The sequence below is a fragment of the Rhineura floridana genome, chromosome 3, assembly GCF_030035675.1.
Source record: "Rhineura floridana isolate rRhiFlo1 chromosome 3, rRhiFlo1.hap2, whole genome shotgun sequence".
NCBI lineage: Eukaryota > Metazoa > Chordata > Lepidosauria > Squamata > Rhineuridae > Rhineura > Rhineura floridana.
In genome coordinates, this window is record NC_084482.1 from 14,008,441 (window position 1) to 14,027,068 (window position 18,628).

An 18,628-nucleotide genomic window follows, 5' to 3' on the forward strand; every position below is an offset into this window, starting at 1 on the left:
ACATGATCAGGTGTCGCAGGTTCAAATCCACCCAGGACTGGGACAAAAAATTTTCTGCTTTCCCTCCAGAAAAGAGACCCCAAATGAGGCAGTACCAGATGATGCTTGATTGGTGACAGTTTGAATGGGCTTCACCCACATGTGTGTACGCACAATAAACCTGGCCAATCAGAGTTCCTGTCCGCATGGAAGAAGCCCTACACAAACGTATCCATATGCACACAGGGTCCCCTTCAGATCAGTAGTATAGGAAGTGGCTCTCCAGGGTTCAGACAGGGAGTCTTTCCCAGCCCTACCTGGAGATGCCAGTGATTGAACCTGGGACCTTCTGCATGCAAAGCCAGGTGCTCTACCACTGAGCTATGGCCTTCCTTTTTAAAAAAATTGATGTCAATTGCATGTTGGCTGGCATATATGTGTGTAGCTGACATGTTGCATCGATATCTAGGGAATAGGACTAGCCACTGTGTTCTCAGAATCCACTTCCCATGTTTGGTTTTCTCAGGTACTGAACAACTGAAGAGGGCTAAAATGATTCAATATAGCCTCCTTTGAACCTTTTTGGGTAGGCAGAGAAAGAAATAATGAGTGCAATCCTATGAATGATAACTCAGAAGTAGGGATGTTGAAAATTCCAATAAAAATCAATATGAGAGAAGAAATTCGTCCCATGTCTGGAACAGACATCAATCCAACAGTGTTTGCTGTTCTAGTTGTTTTCAGACTGCAAACAATACTTAAAAATATGTAATTGATGACATCTTTTTCCCCTCACCCAATTTGCATTGTGTTTCCTTTGCACAGAAATGAATGGTATGGAATAATGTAATGATAATATAATTAATTACAAAGTGAATTGTGTAATATTTCACCATACTGGACAGTGAGACCTATAGTGTAACTTTTGTAAGAAACTGACCTGCAGTGGAGCAGAAACATGCAACCGATATGGGGTGGAATGGGAATGGAAATGGATGCCTTCTTCCATCCCTACTCAGAAACAAGTCCCATTGTGTCCATGGGGCTTACTTCTTTGTTGTGTATGTTTAGTTGTGCAGCCTAAGGCTGTAATCCTAACACTACTTACCTGGGAGTAAGCTCTGGGAATTCAATAGGACATTTCTGAGTAGACATGGGTAGGATTGCACTGCACATGAATGCAGTCGGGACAAGTAGATCATATGTTCTGGAATTTCCTTTGGATGCATTTACGGCAGGGTATGTTTTTCTTTGTCTTAAATTTGCTCTGAAAGCTAACATAAGAAAAGCCCTGCTGGATCAGGCCAGTGGTCCAGCTAGTCCAACTTCCTGTCCTCACAGTGGCCAACCAGATGCCCATGGGGATTCCACAAGCAGGACCTGGGTGCAAGAGTACTCTCCCCTCCTGCGGTTTCCAGCAACTGGTAGCAAGCTTTAGCTTTGCGTGCTTACATTTTGCCTTGGTGTCACGTTATACTGCTCTTTCTCTCTCCATGGATGGATGTCTTCCTCCATGTTGAATATTGTTTGGTGGTTACTCTGTCTCAGGCCAGGCGAAATGCTGCTTGGGCTTGTACTGTGTACTCTGTGCAGACCAGTTTCTCAAGAAGCTATTGGTAACTTTGCAAACAGAGCTCTTTTTTTTTTAATTGAACCACTCAAAATATTTCCATGGCCCCTCACATGATAGCACTCCAAATTCCAGAACTATTCAGCCAAACAAATGCTTACTGAACTGGAGTGGTGTCTGTATGTGTGTGTGTGTGAGAGAGAGAGAGAGAGAGGGAGAGAGGTGTAGCAAATCTGGTTCATTTGTAGGAAGCGCTTCTGCTTAAGCAGCGCTGGGTCAAGGCAGAAAAATTCCAGTGACATCCTCTCCTACTCTACCATGTGTAATGGAATACATAATCCACCACTTGGGGTGGCTGCCTGTCATTACCACGCTGTAGGGCTGGTTCTTCTTAAGGCTGGTCCCTTCAAATATGTTATGGCTATGTTCTACCTCTGGTGTCAGAGGCAATATGCTCCTGAATACCTGCTGCTGGGCATCACAAGTGAGGAGAGCTTTTGAGCAGGTCCTGCTTGGGGGCTTCCCATAGGCCACTGTGAGAAGAGGATGCTGGACTACATGGGCCGCTGGCCTGATCCAGCAGGGCTCTTTCTGTGTTCTTATGTCTATTAAAGCATATACTTTTTTTAAAAAAAATATTTGTTTAAATATTTTCTACGCTGCTTTACATTTTCAGAAAAATCTCTAAATTTTTTAGGTTAGACCCTTCAAATACGTTTCTTAAACAGTATATGTTTTATTTATGCATTCATTAATTTACTTTTAAAAATAATTTCTATACCATTACACAGTTCTGAAAAACACCTCTAAGCAGTTTACAATCTACCTTAAAACATCAGAGCACTACAAAGTGGAACGATAAAAGAAAAGAAAATGCAATCAAGATTCACATTTAAAGCAGCACAATTAATAAGTAAAAATGTTCTTTTAAACATAAAAAACATTACAAGGAAAAATCATGTTCAACAACGGAGTAAAAAATCCACATATAAACATCATTAGCAACTAAATAGGTAGCACCCACACTTCCCCACCACAACATCACCTAAACACATCCTTAGCAGTCTTCTTCATATAAATCTTGCTCTCAAGCATTCATACCAACAGGACCCATAACTCAGCTAATCCCCAGCAAACCATTTGTCGCAAAGTTGTGCCTGTGACATAACTATTTTCTTACTCTGTGTCAGTTTCTGGGGTATACTGATTTGCACCTAGCGGTGGAGCTTCCTTGCCTTCTGCATCTCTTTGGGGTGGTGCAGATTTAGTTGCTTGTCTTCAGATGGGTTTGCACCTGTATGCTCACCATTTGATGAGAGCAGTACGGAGTGATGCCTGTCAACAGATGTATAGGTGAAAGAGTCATCACAGATCAAACACCACAGGCAAAGCTTTCTTATCACTTTGGACATATTCTTTTTTGATGGAGGCAGGTTGCACATTCAGGCCTGGTATGCACATGCTACTGATACTTTGGGATTAGTAAGTTTTCAGCACGCACACACCTACATCATAACTATGAGCAGTACTCAGTGTGTGAATCTCAGCCATTGGAGGCTGTGAACGCACTAGTTGCCAGAGCAAAGCGTTTCCATTAGCCACACCTGGAGGGGGAACGGGTTGATTTGCCAATCAGCTGCAAAATCTCTGTGAAGCTGAATTTAAAGAAGCATGCACTCAAGCTGCTCCCACCAGGTTTTAAAGGGAAAAGGGGTGGGGTTTGACTAGCATTGTTTGCCCCCGTTTTCAAAAGAGAGAGGTGGAGATGCACTGGAACAGAAAGTGTGTTTCTACCCATATTGCTACTTTTCCTCTCCCGGCTCCGCATCAGATGTGGGAACTCCTCACATGCTGTGGCCCAGATTCAGATGGGAAGTACTGCTAAATATTATAGCTGTGAGATGGAAAACTTGTCACAGTGTTGCCTATCCCCATAATTATGGCTAATGCTAAGTTATCAGATGAAATGGAAATGGACTGCCCTCAAGTCGATCCCAAATTATGGCTACCCTATGAATAGGGTTTTCATGGTAAGCGGTATTCAGAGGAGGCTTACCATTGTCTCCCTCTGAGGCTAGTCCTCCCCAGCTGGCGAGGGCCTGCTCAGCTTGCCACAGCTGCACAAGCCAGCCCCTTCCTCGTCCGCAACCTCCAGCTGGGGGGCAACTGGGCTCCTTGGCACTATGCAGCTTGCCCACGACTGCACAGGTGGCAGGCATGTAGCCCCTGAGCCACTCACTGTGGGGGTGATCTTTAGCTGGCCCTTTACACCCAGGGGACATGAGGAAGGATTTGAACTCACAGAGTCTGGACTCCCAGCCAGGCTCTCCTCCCCACTGTGCTATACCAGCTGTAAGTTATCAGATAAGAGACACTGGAACCTAGGAAACTGCCTTACACCAAGTCAGACCATTGATCCTTCTATCTTGATAGTTCTATACTCACTAGCAGTGAGCCTCTAGGATTTCAGGCAGGGAGTCTCTTCTCCATCCCTGCAGATTCTGGGGATTGAACCTGGGACCGCTCCACCACTGAGCTACAACCCTTCTCCAAAGGTTGTGTATGCAAAGTAATGTGGGTGGCTGGGAGAGCTGCAGCATGGTCCTCAGCATTTTTACTCAGAATTGCGGGTGGTGCTAGACATTCTGCAGGCTGAGACAGAGCTGTAGCTGCTCCATGCATTACCCCTGTGCACTGATACCCTTCACCATTCTGTGGTCTAGCAGTTGAAGTGTCAGACAGGGACCTTGGGTTCACAGCTTTGCTCGGCAGTGAAGCTCACTGGGTGACCTTGGGCCAGTCACTGTCTCTCAGCCTAACCTACCTCACAAGGTTGTTGTGAGGATAAACCAGGAGGGGGAGAACCATGTGTGTACGCTACCTTGAACTCTTTGGAGGAAAGGAGGGATATGAATGTAGTAGTAGTAATAAATATTTGTTCTTGCCACAGGTGGCAGCACAGGTGTGCTGGGCCTCCCCAAGCCTTCCTATCCAACAGTGCCTTGCTCCACCAGCGCCAATCTCCAGGACCACTTCATCCAAAATGGCTTGCACTGGGAAAGGACCCTTTCCTTAGCGCAAGGCATTTTGGTATTAGCACCCCTGGAGAGCCCTGCAGGAATGCTCTGGTGAAGCAGGAAAGGGGCAGCGGTGACCCTAGAGAGCTGAACAAGGGTGGGTGAGTGGGTGGCAAGACGGCTTCAGGTACAGGTATCAGTATGGCCAATGGGTGGGACAGCCCTGCTCAGAAACAACGTCTGCTGTATGGGAAGTCATTCGGCTGTCGTCAGCCTGCGGGTAGAAATACACTCACTGTTCTGGCGACCGTCTCCACCTCTCTTTTCTGAAAACAGGGTGAGTTTTTTTAAAAAAAATCAGCTTCAAAGAGTTTTTGCAACTGATCGGCAGATGGCAGATCAACCCGTTCCCCCTCTAGGTGTGACTAATGGAAATGCTTTATCTGGCGACTAGTTTGTTCACAGCCTGTTTCTTGTCCTATGACCCCCTAACAATTAGGAACCAGGTTACCTGAAAAATTGCCTACCCCTGTAACATTTGGAAGACCACTTAGATCATCGGGGGAAATTCTACCAGTGGTATTGCACCCTACAGAATATCATACTGCAGTGACCCAAAAATGGGCATTTTCTGCTGATGCCCCTGTACTGTGGAATGCCCTCCCTCTGCCATACATGAAGCAACAACTATCAGTTGCTTCGGATGTCTTATGTAGACATCGCTTTTTGCCCGGGCTTTCCCAGACCCATAAGACTGGAACCCTGTTGTACATGCTTGAATATTCTCAATTTCTGTTTTATTCACTTTTATATGCGTTTGTGTTTTTCATATTGCTGTTTTAGCAGTTTTAGGTTGTAGTTTTGTGTTAATGTTTTAATGATATATTTCTTTTTTAGACTATATACTGCTTAGAGATTTTTGAAATATTAAGCAGTACATAAACGCTTATAAATAAATGGTGGTTTAACAATCAATTCCTCTTCCAAAGGAACTCTGGGAACTGTAGTAGCTCACTGAAGGGAAACAGGGATCCCCTAAAAACCTTCAGCACCCTTAACAAACTACGGTACTCAGGATTCTTTGGGAGAAGCCATGGCTAGTTAACATGGTATAATACTGCTTTAAATGTATATGCAGATAGGGCCAGAAGAAATGAACTTGCAGTGGCTCCTTGACTATGGCATGAGCCAGGCTTTTTACTAGCTTTGCAATTTGAATGAAATACCTACCTGCGAATGAAATGCTGGATCAGCTGTCGGTCTTGACCCACCCAGCATTATGCTTCATGGCAGGCTGCCCCTTTTTTATTGTTAAAGGTTTTGTATGTTGTTTTATTGGCGAAATAAGAAGAGTTTTAGGGGACATTTGAGAATTGCCTAAGAGCAAGTCAAACAATTATTGGGGGAGAGAATTCCAGAGGTGTTAAGCCATCACTGAAAAGATCTATTCTTGGTACCTGATAACTTGATATTTCTTGGTAGCAGGCCAGAAGGCCTCGACAGCCAATCTTAGGGCCCATATGAAGGGCCTGCTGGATCAGACCACAGACCTGTCTAACCCATCCTCCTGTTTTCTACAGTGGCCAGCCAGATGGCCTCTGGGAAGGCCCAAAGCATGAGATGGCGACACTAGCCCTCTCTAGCTATTGTTCCCCAGCAATATGAGAGTCATGCTGCCTCTGATCCTAGAGGAAGCTTACAGCCATCGAGACTAGTAGTCGTTGAAACCCTCCCCCTTCATGAATTTGAGTGCTCCTTAAAATAACCTCATCCCAAACTGTTAAGGGCTTTTCAGATGAATACCAGCACTTTAAATTGAGCCCAGAAATAAATATGTAGCCATGGCAACTGATGCAAGATTGGTGTGATATGAACAGGACCGTCCAGCCTTGGAGCAGCTCATCTGTGGCCCTTCAGATGTTGTTCAACTCCCATCAGCCCTAACCCAGCATGGCTAATTGTGAGGGATTATGGGAGGTATAGTCCAGCAACATCTGGAGGGCTGCAGGTTCCCCACTCCAGGACTGGCCCCTAGTAGCATTCTGGCTGCAGTTGACTTGGCTACCAATCTCTGAGCTTTTTTGTCCAGTGAATGTCAAACAAGGACACTTGTTATAGATCAGGTGCAGGCAACCTTTGGACCTCCCCATGTTGCTGAACTACAACTCCCATCATCCCTGGCCACTGGCCATGCTTGCTGGGCTGTTGGGAGTTATACTTCAGCAACATCTGGAGGGGCCAGAGGTTCCCGATGTCTGGCATAGATTGTGGCACAGCTGTTCTGAAATGTGACCCATGACAAAGTTTCCTTTCTGATGCTCCATGAGCATGTGGGTATCTAACATTTGGTATGTGACTGATCACTCACTTGTCATCCAATCAGTCTGGTAACTGTGTGGACCCCAGGGGCTCCTCTTGGGGGATGGGGGTCACTTCCTTTGCATGGAGGACGCTTGCTTCTGTGTTGCTACATACTGGACTAACTAATGCAACAGACAGTTCCTTCCTTGCTTTGTGAACTGACTAAGGAAATGTCCTTGATCTTTTTGTTTTCCAGACTCCTCTTCCAGACAGTGAATCAGTCTTGGTGCCTGGCCACAGCCTGAAGCAGGTAAATATCACAAGTTCTTGAGAGAGACAAAGCACAGCCTAAAAGTAGAGATTGTTACTGGCCTCTGATGGTCTCACTGGCTTATTGTATGATGTGTAAAGGCATGTATATGGGTATGCGATTCAGGGTTATGTGCAAGCCTTTATTTACTTGTTTTCTTTAGAGTTCTACTCTGAGCCTTTCTGAGGCTTACACCACACTCAAGGCAGTTTACATATATTAAAATCACTTAAAAATTACGAAGCTTGACAGATAATAAATGTTGTCCTCAGTACAAACGCTAAGATGGTGCAGCAAAAGTCTTAACTGACGATGAAAAAGTTGTGTGTGGTGGGGCTATATGAACCACAAGGTGTAAGGTGTTGAGTCTATGTGTAGCCATAGAAAAGGCCCTCTCTCCCATAGAATGTGAAACCAAGAATCTCTGTTTTCATTTTTTTTAAAAAGTTTCTAGTCCTCATAGTTGTGAAGGTAGGTTTGCAAGTGTGGCAAACAGTGCCTGGTGAAATCAGTCTCCAGTTCTCCCAGCATCCTACTTCCAACAGCAGCAAGCCAATGAAGGGGTAGGCAGAATGACCAGGATTTGTAATGGTTAGAGACACGAGGCTTTGGTCCTTTGCATGGTCCCTTGGCTGTTTCCATGAATAGCAAAAGAAGAGAAAAGAAGCCAATAAATTAAACGTTGCTTAATTTACATCATTTATGCAGCTCACAGAATTGCCAGTTACCTGAGATGGGTCAGCTAAATAATTGCATGAGCACAATGGGACTTTCCCTCCGCCCCGCCCCCCCCCGGTGCATTCTCCTCACTGTCCCTACTGGAGGGTTGGGGGGAACCCCCAGAACAGATTGAGGGGACATGCGGGGTGGAGGGAGGAGGAGAGTCTATTCTGCTCCACAAGGAGAAATCCTTGTGCTGACAGAATGTTTGCCTTAGCGCTACATTGAATACAACCTCCAGTGGCAGAATTATTTATTTAGTTATTTATCATATTCAGTACCTTTTGTTGTCTTTTCTCTGTTGCTGCATTGAGAGCTGATGTAGCGCCGTGACTGCAAGATAGGATTGTAATATCAGGATCCCTCCATACAGTTTTTACATGTATTCTCCCTTTAAAATCTTATTTATAATGAAATTTCAATTCACTGTGAACAAAACTGTGTTCAAGCTCATAATATCTTAGAACGGAATCCACGAGCCTCTATCAAATGCAGTTAGTGAAAGGCTGAAAAGAACCAGAGACAAAAATATCTGATTTTTGAGGTCAAGTGTTTATAAATATGACACAATCATTCATGCATATTTATTATTGTGCAAACGAAGACTTGTTCAACTATGCATAACATCCCTTTCCTCTCTTCCAGCCCTCCTCCCACAATCCAAAATTAGTTGCAGGCTTACCAGATACTGAGTAACTGGAAACTGAGCCAGAAGATCCTGTGTCCCAATGTAGTAAAGTTCCACTGCCCCAGTGCTTTTGGAAGGACCTCGAGCGAGGGCCTTTTTGCTCATTGCTCCCAGGCTCTGCAATTCCTTGCTAAGGGAAGCCTGGCTAGCCCTGTCTCTGGCCTACTGCTGGCAGGCAAATACATTCTTATTTAGACAAGGCTTTGGCCCATAAGTTGCCTTATGCTTTATGTTGTAATTGGTTTTAACATTGTGTTTATTGAATTTTACTGACATTTTACCTGCCTTATTTATATATATATATATATTTACTCCTCTGGGTGCCTCCACTGAATAAACTGAGGGACATAACCACAGGGGAGAGGACTTTTCTGTAATGGCACCCCAGTTATAGAGCATCCTTCCCAGAGAGGCTTGTTTGGCTCCACCTTTCCGGTCTTTTCAGTGCCAGGTGAAGACCGTTCTGTTCACCTAGACCTGTTAAACCACTATGTCGTTTGGGCCTATTGGTTTTTAAATCTGTGTTTTAACTTTGTGGGTGGGTTACGTTTTGTATTATTTAGTGAAAGTCACTCAAATACAAATGCTGTAAATCAAGAGGACCTTTTTCAGCCCAAGGGCCGCATTCCCATCTGGGCAAGCTTCTGAGGGCCACCTGCCAGTTGTGGGCAGGGCCAGAGGCAAAAGTGGGCGGAGCAATGAATGCAAATTTTACCTTGTGGTGTAGTGGTTAAGGTGTTGGACTATGACCTGGGAGACCAGGGTTCGAATCCACACATAGCCATGAAGCTCACTGGGTGACCTTGGGCCAGTCACTGCCTCTCAGCCACATGAAAACCCTATTCATAGGGTCGCCATAAGTCGGAATCGACTTGAAGGCAGTACATTTACATTTTACAGTAGGCTAGTTTCTACACAGTCTTATAGTCTTGTCTATCCTGCATCCAGGCAAGCAAGAGGCATTATCGGATTTCACAGACGCATTCCAGCCATGCGAAAACATTTGGGATTTGAAGCAAGACCTTTGAGGGATGTGGTCTGGGAAGGGTACCAAGGGCTAGATAGGGAGGCCTGGTGGACTGCATGTGGCCCCCAGACCTGAGGTTCCTCACTCATGCTTTCGGGGGCAAATCAGGATACAAATGTAACAAACAAATAAAGCTCTTCTGGTCTTATTTCACAGGCTTCATCGAACAAAATTCAGAGAGCAGGACGGCTGCTCTGTGCACACTTGGTAATCATGTACCCGGACCTAATCCGTGATCATAAGCACCACCTTCGGCTTCACAGGTATGCATATGCCTGGCCCCTTTATTAAGGGATGAGAGGCGGCTAGTAAGCTGCAGTTTCCGTGATCATGCTGTTTTTGCTGGGGTGGCTCTTGCAAGTGAGCCAGCCAGCTGCCGCTGACATTTTGCGTAAAGTGAAATTCAAAATGAATTCGCTGGTGAGAACACTCCTTTAGTGTGCATATGGCCCAACATTGCTTCAGCCTTTCCCTTCCCCTGTCCTGGTAAGCAGCAGCAACTCAGCTGTCCGGAGGATATTGTAGTGGCTCCACCCCACTGGGTGAGCTGATCCTGGAGCACAATGCTCATGCCGAAGGTTGCAGGTTCAATCCCTCGCATCTCCAGATTTTAAAAAGGATCAGGTAGCAGGTTTGATGGGAAAGAGCTTTCTCTGCCTAAAACTGGGGAGCTTCTGCCAGTCAGAGCAGACAATACTGGGCTAGGTGAATCAATGTTCAAAGGAAGCATCCTATATTCCCATGCATCCTAGACGGAAAGGCCATCTAATCCAGCGATGGAGAAGCTGTGGCCCTCCAGGTATAGTTGGACTACAGCTCCCACCTTGCCTGACATTGGCCATGCTGGCTGGGGCTGATGGGAGTTAGAATCAAACAATATCTGGAGGGCCGCAGGCTCTCCCTTCCCTCAGCTAGTCTAACATTCTGATCCTACAGTGACCAACCAGATGTCCACAAAGAGGACCTGAAGGAAATAGCCCCCTCTTACTGTTGCTGACCAGCAACAGGTACTCAGAGGCAAACTGCCTCTGGTCTGAATCTGGAGGCTGCATATTGCTGTCATGACTAAGTCACCATTGATAGACCCTTTTCACTCCACTGATTGTCTAACCCCCTTTTTAAGGCTGTATGTAAGACAGCAGCCAATATCCCATCTCGTAGTAGCAAATTCCGCTAATTAATTATATGGTGTGTAATTCTTCCCAGGAAACCACGCCAAAAATCCTTGAAAATACAGTGCTGGTGTTGGAGAGCCCCAGAACTTTAACCTGAAAATCTAATCTAAAATTAATAACTTAGTCATATGGCTCCTCAGATCATGGGAACTCCTATGCTGTTTGATGTCTTCCTTCCAGGCAGTGCTGTTCTGGGAAGGAGCTGGTGGATGCATTGCTCAGCGCAGGGCTTTCTGTTCAGACCCGCAGCCAGGCCCTTGGACTCTGCCAGGTGCTGATGGATGAAGGGGTCCTGGCTCATGGTGAGATCATTGCCCTCATATACAATAAATGGTAAAGGCGAAGTTGCAGTGACAATTTTCAGGGCACCCCGGCACTGGCTCCCACTGGTCTTTAGGCACTACTTAACTGTGCTGCTGTTAGCTAGTTTAAGGCCATGTCCCTTGATCCCATAGTGATTAGAACAGATCTGTGCTCGTAATAATGATGCTTGCTGGCAATGTAATAAGACTGTTGTAATTTTTATGCCTATATAGTAGCTCTATGGTACGGTAGAAATACTGTTTGGAAAAGTTACAACAATTTTTAGGGAAATCATTGGATCTCCTATTCCAGGGGTAGCCAATGCAATATCCTCCAGATATTGCTAGAGTCCAACTTCCATTAGCCCCAGCCAGCATGGCCAATGGTCAGGGATGATGGGAGTTGCAGTCCAGCAACATTTGGAAGGCACCACATTGGCTATCTGTGCCCTGTACAGTTAAGTTTGCTATGTATTTTGTTGGGCTGCCTGCAAACTGTTGTACAATTGGCACATATAGAATTAATGTGGCATTTGTTGAGAGCTGTAAAAATATTAATTGCCTCCAAGTAGCATGTATCAAAAACCCCAACAGTAAATGAGTAGCTTCAAAAGGCACAGCATTTTGCTTTGTTAGCAGAACTTAATATTTTTGTCCATTTACGGACAGCATGGAGCATTTCAGTCTTTTGAAATGCATTGGACACCTTTTGTCTCACGTATGAATGTACCATAGGATAAAATATTCACTCTTACAAAGCCTTCTTGGCTGCTGCCACTAGTATGATTTCTGATGGGGTGCTTTTGTGTCTCAAAAGATCATCTGTACGATGGTTTTTCTGTAGTTGTGCATGTATAGTTATTTGCATTCTGTAAAAATAAGTGGCCGGGCATGGTCTAAAGGCACATGATGTAGTAACCTTTCTGAAGCTAAGCAGGTCTAGGGCTGGTCATTGCTTGGATGGGAGACCACCTAGGAACCCCATGTACGCCTCCTTGAGTTCTTTGGAAGAAAGGCTGGATATAAAATGAAACAAAGCTATAAATAAATGGGGAAATGATGCTGAAGGGGTAACTTGTCTTCTCTTGGGAGGAAGTGATCGCATGGCTTGCCAGGTCTCCCAGGTGTGAAGTCACAAAGATCTACTTACACACTTCATGACATCATAAACAATCTCTTCCCTGCTGAGACTGAGCAAGAAACAGATATTGGCCATCAGCCCCAGCTCTCTGTTTCATCTGATCTGCCTAAAGAGAGCTTGTTTGTGACCATCTCATGAGGCAGGCTATGATTATTTACATTTTTACAAACAGGGAACTGAGCTGCTTGGACAGCTTCTGCTCTGCCTTTTCTTATCTGCGCTCCTTTCATTTCCTGTTGTTCCTAATCCATAGTCACTGGTCCTTTGCCCCTGTGCCTGATGATTTATAATGTTTAATGCCAAGAAAGACTTCTAAATAATGTGGAGACATCCTGAGCAGGAGCTCAGCTCTTGATGCCCCCATCATCTCTGCCTGCATCTCCTTCCATCTAAATTATTCCAGATCAACCCTCCCTCTCCTCTAAGCAGTTTTGAGACCTTGCTAGAGGTCTTTAATCAGAGACTGGACAGCCATCTGTTGGGGATGCTCTAAATCTGGATTTCCTGCATTGCGCAGGGGGCTGTATGCGATGGCCCACAAGAGCCCCCCTCCAACTCTATGGTCCCATGTGTGCATCTTGTAGTTGTAATCCCATTTCCTGCTCCTTCATAGTCAAGATGGCTGCCTGTCCTAGTGACAAAGCAAAGCTGTAAGGGGCGACGTAACTGGCAATAAATATGCTGGCCAGTGGCTCTTCACATTCCCATGAAGGCATCATAGTGAGGACAAACCTTCTATTGACCTATTCCAAGAGCAGGGAAGCTGTATCCCCCTCCCCAGACATTGTTGAACTACAGCTCCCATCAGCCCCAGTCAGTATAGCCAGTGACCAGAGATGATGGGAGGTCATCCAACATTGTCTGGAGGGCCTCCCTGTCCCTGGCATTCCCTCTTGCTCTCTTATTCACATCCAACATCCACCTATCTCACTCATGCAGTGCGACAGGAGAGCTATTTCCAGGATCGTGATGCACAGTTCTTCCGTTTTATGGCCCTGGAGCCAAGCGCTGAAGACCGGGATGGTGAGGAACTCTTGGAGGCACTGGCATTGCTCACCCAACTGGGCCCCACCGCATTGCTCACTACCATCCTGCGCAAACCGTGAGTTGTGAGGACTGAGGCAGTGTGGCAGGCGGGGGGGGGGAGGGAAGTTTCAAGGCTTTGCTGCTGATCAGCAGAACTGTATGCTTTCTCTTCATTGATGGACGCTGGTATACATAGTGTAGAGCAATGCATATTTTGGTTTATTAATCACTTGATTCATTTCACTGTATTTTTCACTGTATTTAAATCCTGCATTTCTATGGGTCTGTTATGGGTAACTCTGGTCTATTTTCTTGGGCATTAAAATATATTGTAAGCTGCCTGGAGAACTTTTATTAGTAGGAGAGGGATGAGTGGGAGTGGTTCCAGAGTGTGGTCTGAAGGCACATGAAGGCGAATGAAGCGAAGCAGGTCTGGGTCTGGTCAGTTACGGGATGGGTGACCACCTGGGAAGTTGGATGTATGCCACCTTGGGCTCTGCGATGGGATAATCGCTTAATGATGTTCTTATGGGAAACAGTTAATACATTCAATAAGTAAATAAGAAAGGTAGGATATAAATGACAGGAAATAGAATAAAAACTCAGAATAAATAATATTGAGATCAAGCTTAAGCCCCTTGGCGACAAAACGCAGAAGCACAGGTTTAAAAGAGCAGCATCAGAAGACCTGCTCCAAACAACAGCAACTAAAGGAGGTGGTGATGGTGAGAAGAGGACAACCTAGTTGCCTATCTAAGAGCCTGGCGGGTTTCCCCAGGAAGGTTGTTCTGCTATCTAGGCATCGCTACAGTATATGGTACAAGAGTCCTGTGACCCCTGTATCTTAGCCTTAGCTTTTAAAGTGAATTTCTAGCCCTCATGATGGTGGGGCTACGCTCCATGGTGTCTGGCAGTTATGCCTAAGGATTACCGTAGAAGCCAGGATTTCCTATGGAGATTAAGAAGGACTTACTGTTGCTGCAAGGGTGAAGCATCAGTACTTTGCACTGTTGTTTGTCCTTCCCCGCAACTTGGAGAAGCAAGAAAGCATATGCAATCAATTTACATCATTTATTTAGCTAACTGTTTGGCTTTTAAGGAGTCAGGGTAGTATTCACAGCCTTGGGGATGAGGATGTGTGTGCGTGCTGTAAAGTGGCAGGAGAACCTGACACAGGCATGCCTGTGTGCCTTACTTGGACCTTTCTCCTCCAGCCCGGGCCAGCGCACGGATGAGGAGCTTGCACTGATCTTTGAGGAGCTGCTGCACATTAAAGCTGTTGCCCATCTCTCCAGTTCAGTGAGTGATGGCAGATCCTGCCTTCTTTGATCCACCTTTAATATGAATGCCATGAGTAACAAGGGCGTAGGGATAATTCATTTCTGTTACCCCATTCATCACTCATATTGTATGGGAGTAGAGGGTTACTTTTCTCTGACAGCCACCACATTTTTTTCCAGAACACCTTTCTTTTTTCCAGAATACTTTTTTCTGGAGCATTCCGGTGGGAAATTTGGGGACGTGGATTATATATCCAACACAGTCATCCCATTGACATGAGGACTTCCACTTGCACAGCGGGACTTCCTTTCCTCTGCCCTCCCTGAGTATCTCCCATGTCTCCCCAAATCTACTCCGGAGAGTTGGGGAAAACCCCAGAACAGATTGGGGGAGGGTGCAGAGAGAGAGAGTGAGAGAGAGAGAGAGAGAGAGAATGAATCCCACTACACAGATGGAAGCCCTTGCGCAAACAGGATGGCATTGTTGAATGCGCCCGAATATATATATTTTTCTCACAGTGGCAACCATTTTTCCGTAGAGTGCCTTTGAGTGGGGCAAAATTAAATGACACGGGGTGGAAGCCACCAAAATAAGCTTTGCTGCTGTCACAGCAAACGTGAGCAGTGGAGACGAATGTTCTGCAAATGAATGACATAAGAACATAAGAAGAGCCTGCCGGATCAGGCCAGTGGCCCATCTAGTCAAGCATCCTGTTCTCACAGTGGCCAACCAGGTGCCTGGAGGAAGCATTTGTGTCATACCCTGTGTGCCCTCTTTAGTCACCAAAACTACACTCCACCTTGCTTCACTTACCCACCAGCGCTCTAGCTGTGTAAGCAGGTGGTATTTATCAGGCACGCTCACTGGCTGTCTCCCTCCTGCTGCAGGTGAAGAGAGAACTGGCTGCTGTCCTGCTGTTTGAATCCCATGCAAAGGCTGGAACTGTGTGTGAGTAACTGGCTGGTGATGGTTTTGTCACTTTGAGCTTAAATCGTCTCACAAGCGTACCTAGTGGGCAGAAGTAATTAATTAATATAATTTTTACCTTTGTATGGTAGGCACACTCACACACCCCGCTCCATCCTCCATCCAGGCAATCAAGAGATATTATCAGAGTTCCAGAACACATTTCAGCAAGGCAAAAACAGTTGAGGAGGGTGCAAAGCAGGGGTGGTGAGAGTCGTAGCCTGGGGAGAATGGGTGTACTGAGGAGACGATATCGCTTGGGGAGAATCCTGAGGGCCAGATAGAGAGGTCTCGAGGGCCACATTTGGCCGCCAAGCCTGAGGTTCCTCACTTCTGCCACAGATGAGCTGTAAATCTGTATGAGCTGTCCCCAGTTTGAAGAGCCAGTTCATGCAGCCACCATGAGTTGGCTGCTTTGGTAGGGTGATGGATCTTGTGCACTGTTGCTGTCCATCGTCCTGTGACTTGTGAGAGGGAGCAAACATGACACACAATAATCCTGCAGCCCATGAAATGTGGATGGAAAACTTCTCCCTTATCTCTGAGCTCATTCCTCCACCCTGTCCAGTCTCCTCCGGCAGCTCTTCCCAGGGACCAGTCTCCCTGGTGAAACACTTGTCTGCTTAGCCCGCTTGTTCCTGTTTCCCCAACAGTCCAAGCTGTTCATTTCTTCTTTTCTCTGTAACAAGTTGTCTATGCCAAGTTTCCCCAACCTGGTGACCTCTGGGTTTTTGAACTATAATTCCCATCAGCATGGCCTTGCTGGCTGGGGCTGATGGGAGTTGTAGTTCACAACTTCTAGAGTATACGAGGTTGGGGGAGGCTGGTCTGTGTCATCTGGCACTGGCTGTGCATGTGTCTAAGCCATAGGTTCCATGGCACTGACATACAGGGCTTTCCCCCCCACAGTATTCAGCCAAGGAGACAAGGGCACCTCCTGGTACATCATCTGGAAGGGATCAGTCAATGTTGTCACACATGACAAGGTATGTAGATTTAATCTCTGTTGGATTCATATGAAAAGGGTCAGCTTGGAAAAGGGTTAAATCCAGAGTGGTTGGGGGTGTCTAGGAATTTTCATATCCACGTTCAGTCTAAGGGAAATCTATATATGTAGGTGCTTCTTGTCTTACATTGATGCTTTAGATCTGATTATGTTTGTACACAACTTTATTTATTTATTTTATCCATTTATATCCTGCCTTTTCCCCCAAACTGAGATTCAGGGTGGCTTGCAAAAATTAAAACAAATACAGATAAAAACACACAAAACATTATTGTTAAAATGTAATTAAACTATCTATAGAATTGTTGTTGTTATGTGCCTCCAAGTCAACTACGACTTATGGCGACCCTATGAATCAGTGACCTCCAAGAGCATCCGTCACGAACCACCCCGCTCAGATCTTGCAAGTTCAGGTCTGTGGTTTCCCCCATGGAATCAATCCATCTCTTGTTTGGCCTTCCTCTTTTTCTACTCCCTTCTGTTTTTCCCAGCATTACTGTCTTTTCTAGTGAATCATGTCTCCTCATTATGTGTCCAAAGTATGATAACCTCAGTTTCATCATCTTAGCTTCCAGTGACAGCTCCGGTTCAATTTGTTCTAACACCCAATTATTTGTCTTTTTCACAGTCCATGGTATGCGCAAAGCTCTCCTCCAGCACCACATTTCAAATGAGTTGATTTTTCTCTTACCCGCCTTTTTCACTGTCCAACCTTCACATCCATACATAGAGATCGGAAATACCATGGTCTGAATGACCCTGACTTTAGTGTTCAGTGATACATCTTTACATTTGAGGACCTTTTCTAGTTCTCACACAGCTGCCCTCCCCAGTCCTAGTCTTCTTCTGATTTCTTGACTATTGTCTCCCTTTTGGTTAATGACTGTGCCAAGGTATTGATAATCCTTGACAAGTTCAATGTCCTCATTGTCAACTGTAAAGTTGCATAAATCTTCTGTTGTCATTACTTTAGTCTTTTTGACGTTCAGCTGTAGTCCTGCTTTTGTGCTTTCCTCTTTAACTTTCATCAGCATTCGTTTCAAATCATTACTTGTTTCTGCTAGCAGTATGGTATTGTCTGCATGTCTTAAATTATTGATATTTCTCCCTCCAATTTTCACACCACCTTCTTCTTGGTCCAATCCTGCTTTCCGTATGATATGTTCTGCGTATAGATTAAATAAATAGGGTGATAAAATACACCCCTGTCTCACACCTTTCCGATGGAGAACCAATCGGTTTCTCCATATTCTGTCCTTGTAGTAGCCTCTTGTCCAGAGTATAGGTTGCGCATCAGGACAATCAGATGCTGTGGCACCCCCATTTCTTTTAAAGCATTCCATAGTTTTTCATGATCTACACAGTCAAAGGCTTTGCTGTAATCTATAAAGCACAGAGTGATTTTCTTCTGAAATTCCTTTGTCCGTTCCATTATCCAACGTATATTTGAGATATGATCTCTGGTGCCTCTTCCTTTTCTAAATCCAGCTTGGACGTCTGGCATTTCTTGCTCCATGTATGGCAAGAGCTTTTGTTGTAGAATCTTGAGCATTACTTTACTTGCATGGGATATTAAGGCAATAGTTTGATAATTACTGCATTCCCTGGGGTCCCCTTTCTTTGGAATTGGGATGTATATGGAACGCTTCCAGTCTGTGGGCCATTGTTTAGTTTTCCATATTTCTTGACAGATTTTAGTCAAAATTTGGACTGATTCAGTCTCAGTAGCTTGTAGCAACTCTATTGGTATGCCATCTACTCCTGGTGATTTGTTTCTTCCAAGTATTTTAACAGCAGCTTTCACCTCGTATTCTAAAATTTCTGGTTCTTCATCATATGGTTCCTCTGTGAATGAATCTGTCATCCTGTCATCTCTTTTATAGAGTTCTTCAGTGTATTGCTTCCATCTTCCTTTTATTTCATCTCGCTCAGTCAGTGTGTTCCCCTGTTGATTATTCAACATCCCTACTCTTGGTTTAAATTTCCCTTTCATTTCTCTAATCTTTTGGAACAGGGCTCTTGTTCTTCCCTTTTTGTTGTCCTCTTCTATTTCTATACAGTAACTATTGTAATAGTTCTCTTTGTTCCTAAGTACTAGTTGCTGCATTGTTGCATTTAG

The 18,628-nt window shown here is 45.1% G+C and overlaps 1 protein-coding gene across 3 annotated transcripts in view; it reads left to right on the top strand.

Annotated features, from left to right (window-relative positions):
* The window catches only part of RAPGEF3 (Rap guanine nucleotide exchange factor 3), a 66,320-nt gene that overhangs the window by 18,653 nt on the left and 29,039 nt on the right, over positions 1-18,628 (top strand). For all 3 annotated transcript variants that reach the window (XR_009761170.1, XM_061614544.1, XM_061614543.1), the window contains exons 3-9: positions 7,124-7,177; positions 9,769-9,875; positions 10,968-11,089; positions 13,170-13,332; positions 14,471-14,555; positions 15,425-15,485; positions 16,413-16,489. Coding sequence is in view for 2 of the 3 variants with exons in the window: in XM_061614544.1 (XP_061470528.1) it covers positions 7,124-7,177; positions 9,769-9,875; positions 10,968-11,089; positions 13,170-13,332; positions 14,471-14,555; positions 15,425-15,485; positions 16,413-16,489 (669 nt within the window). In the remaining variant the exon portion in view is untranslated. The remainder of the gene's footprint in view (positions 1-7,123; positions 7,178-9,768; positions 9,876-10,967; positions 11,090-13,169; positions 13,333-14,470; positions 14,556-15,424; positions 15,486-16,412; positions 16,490-18,628) is intronic.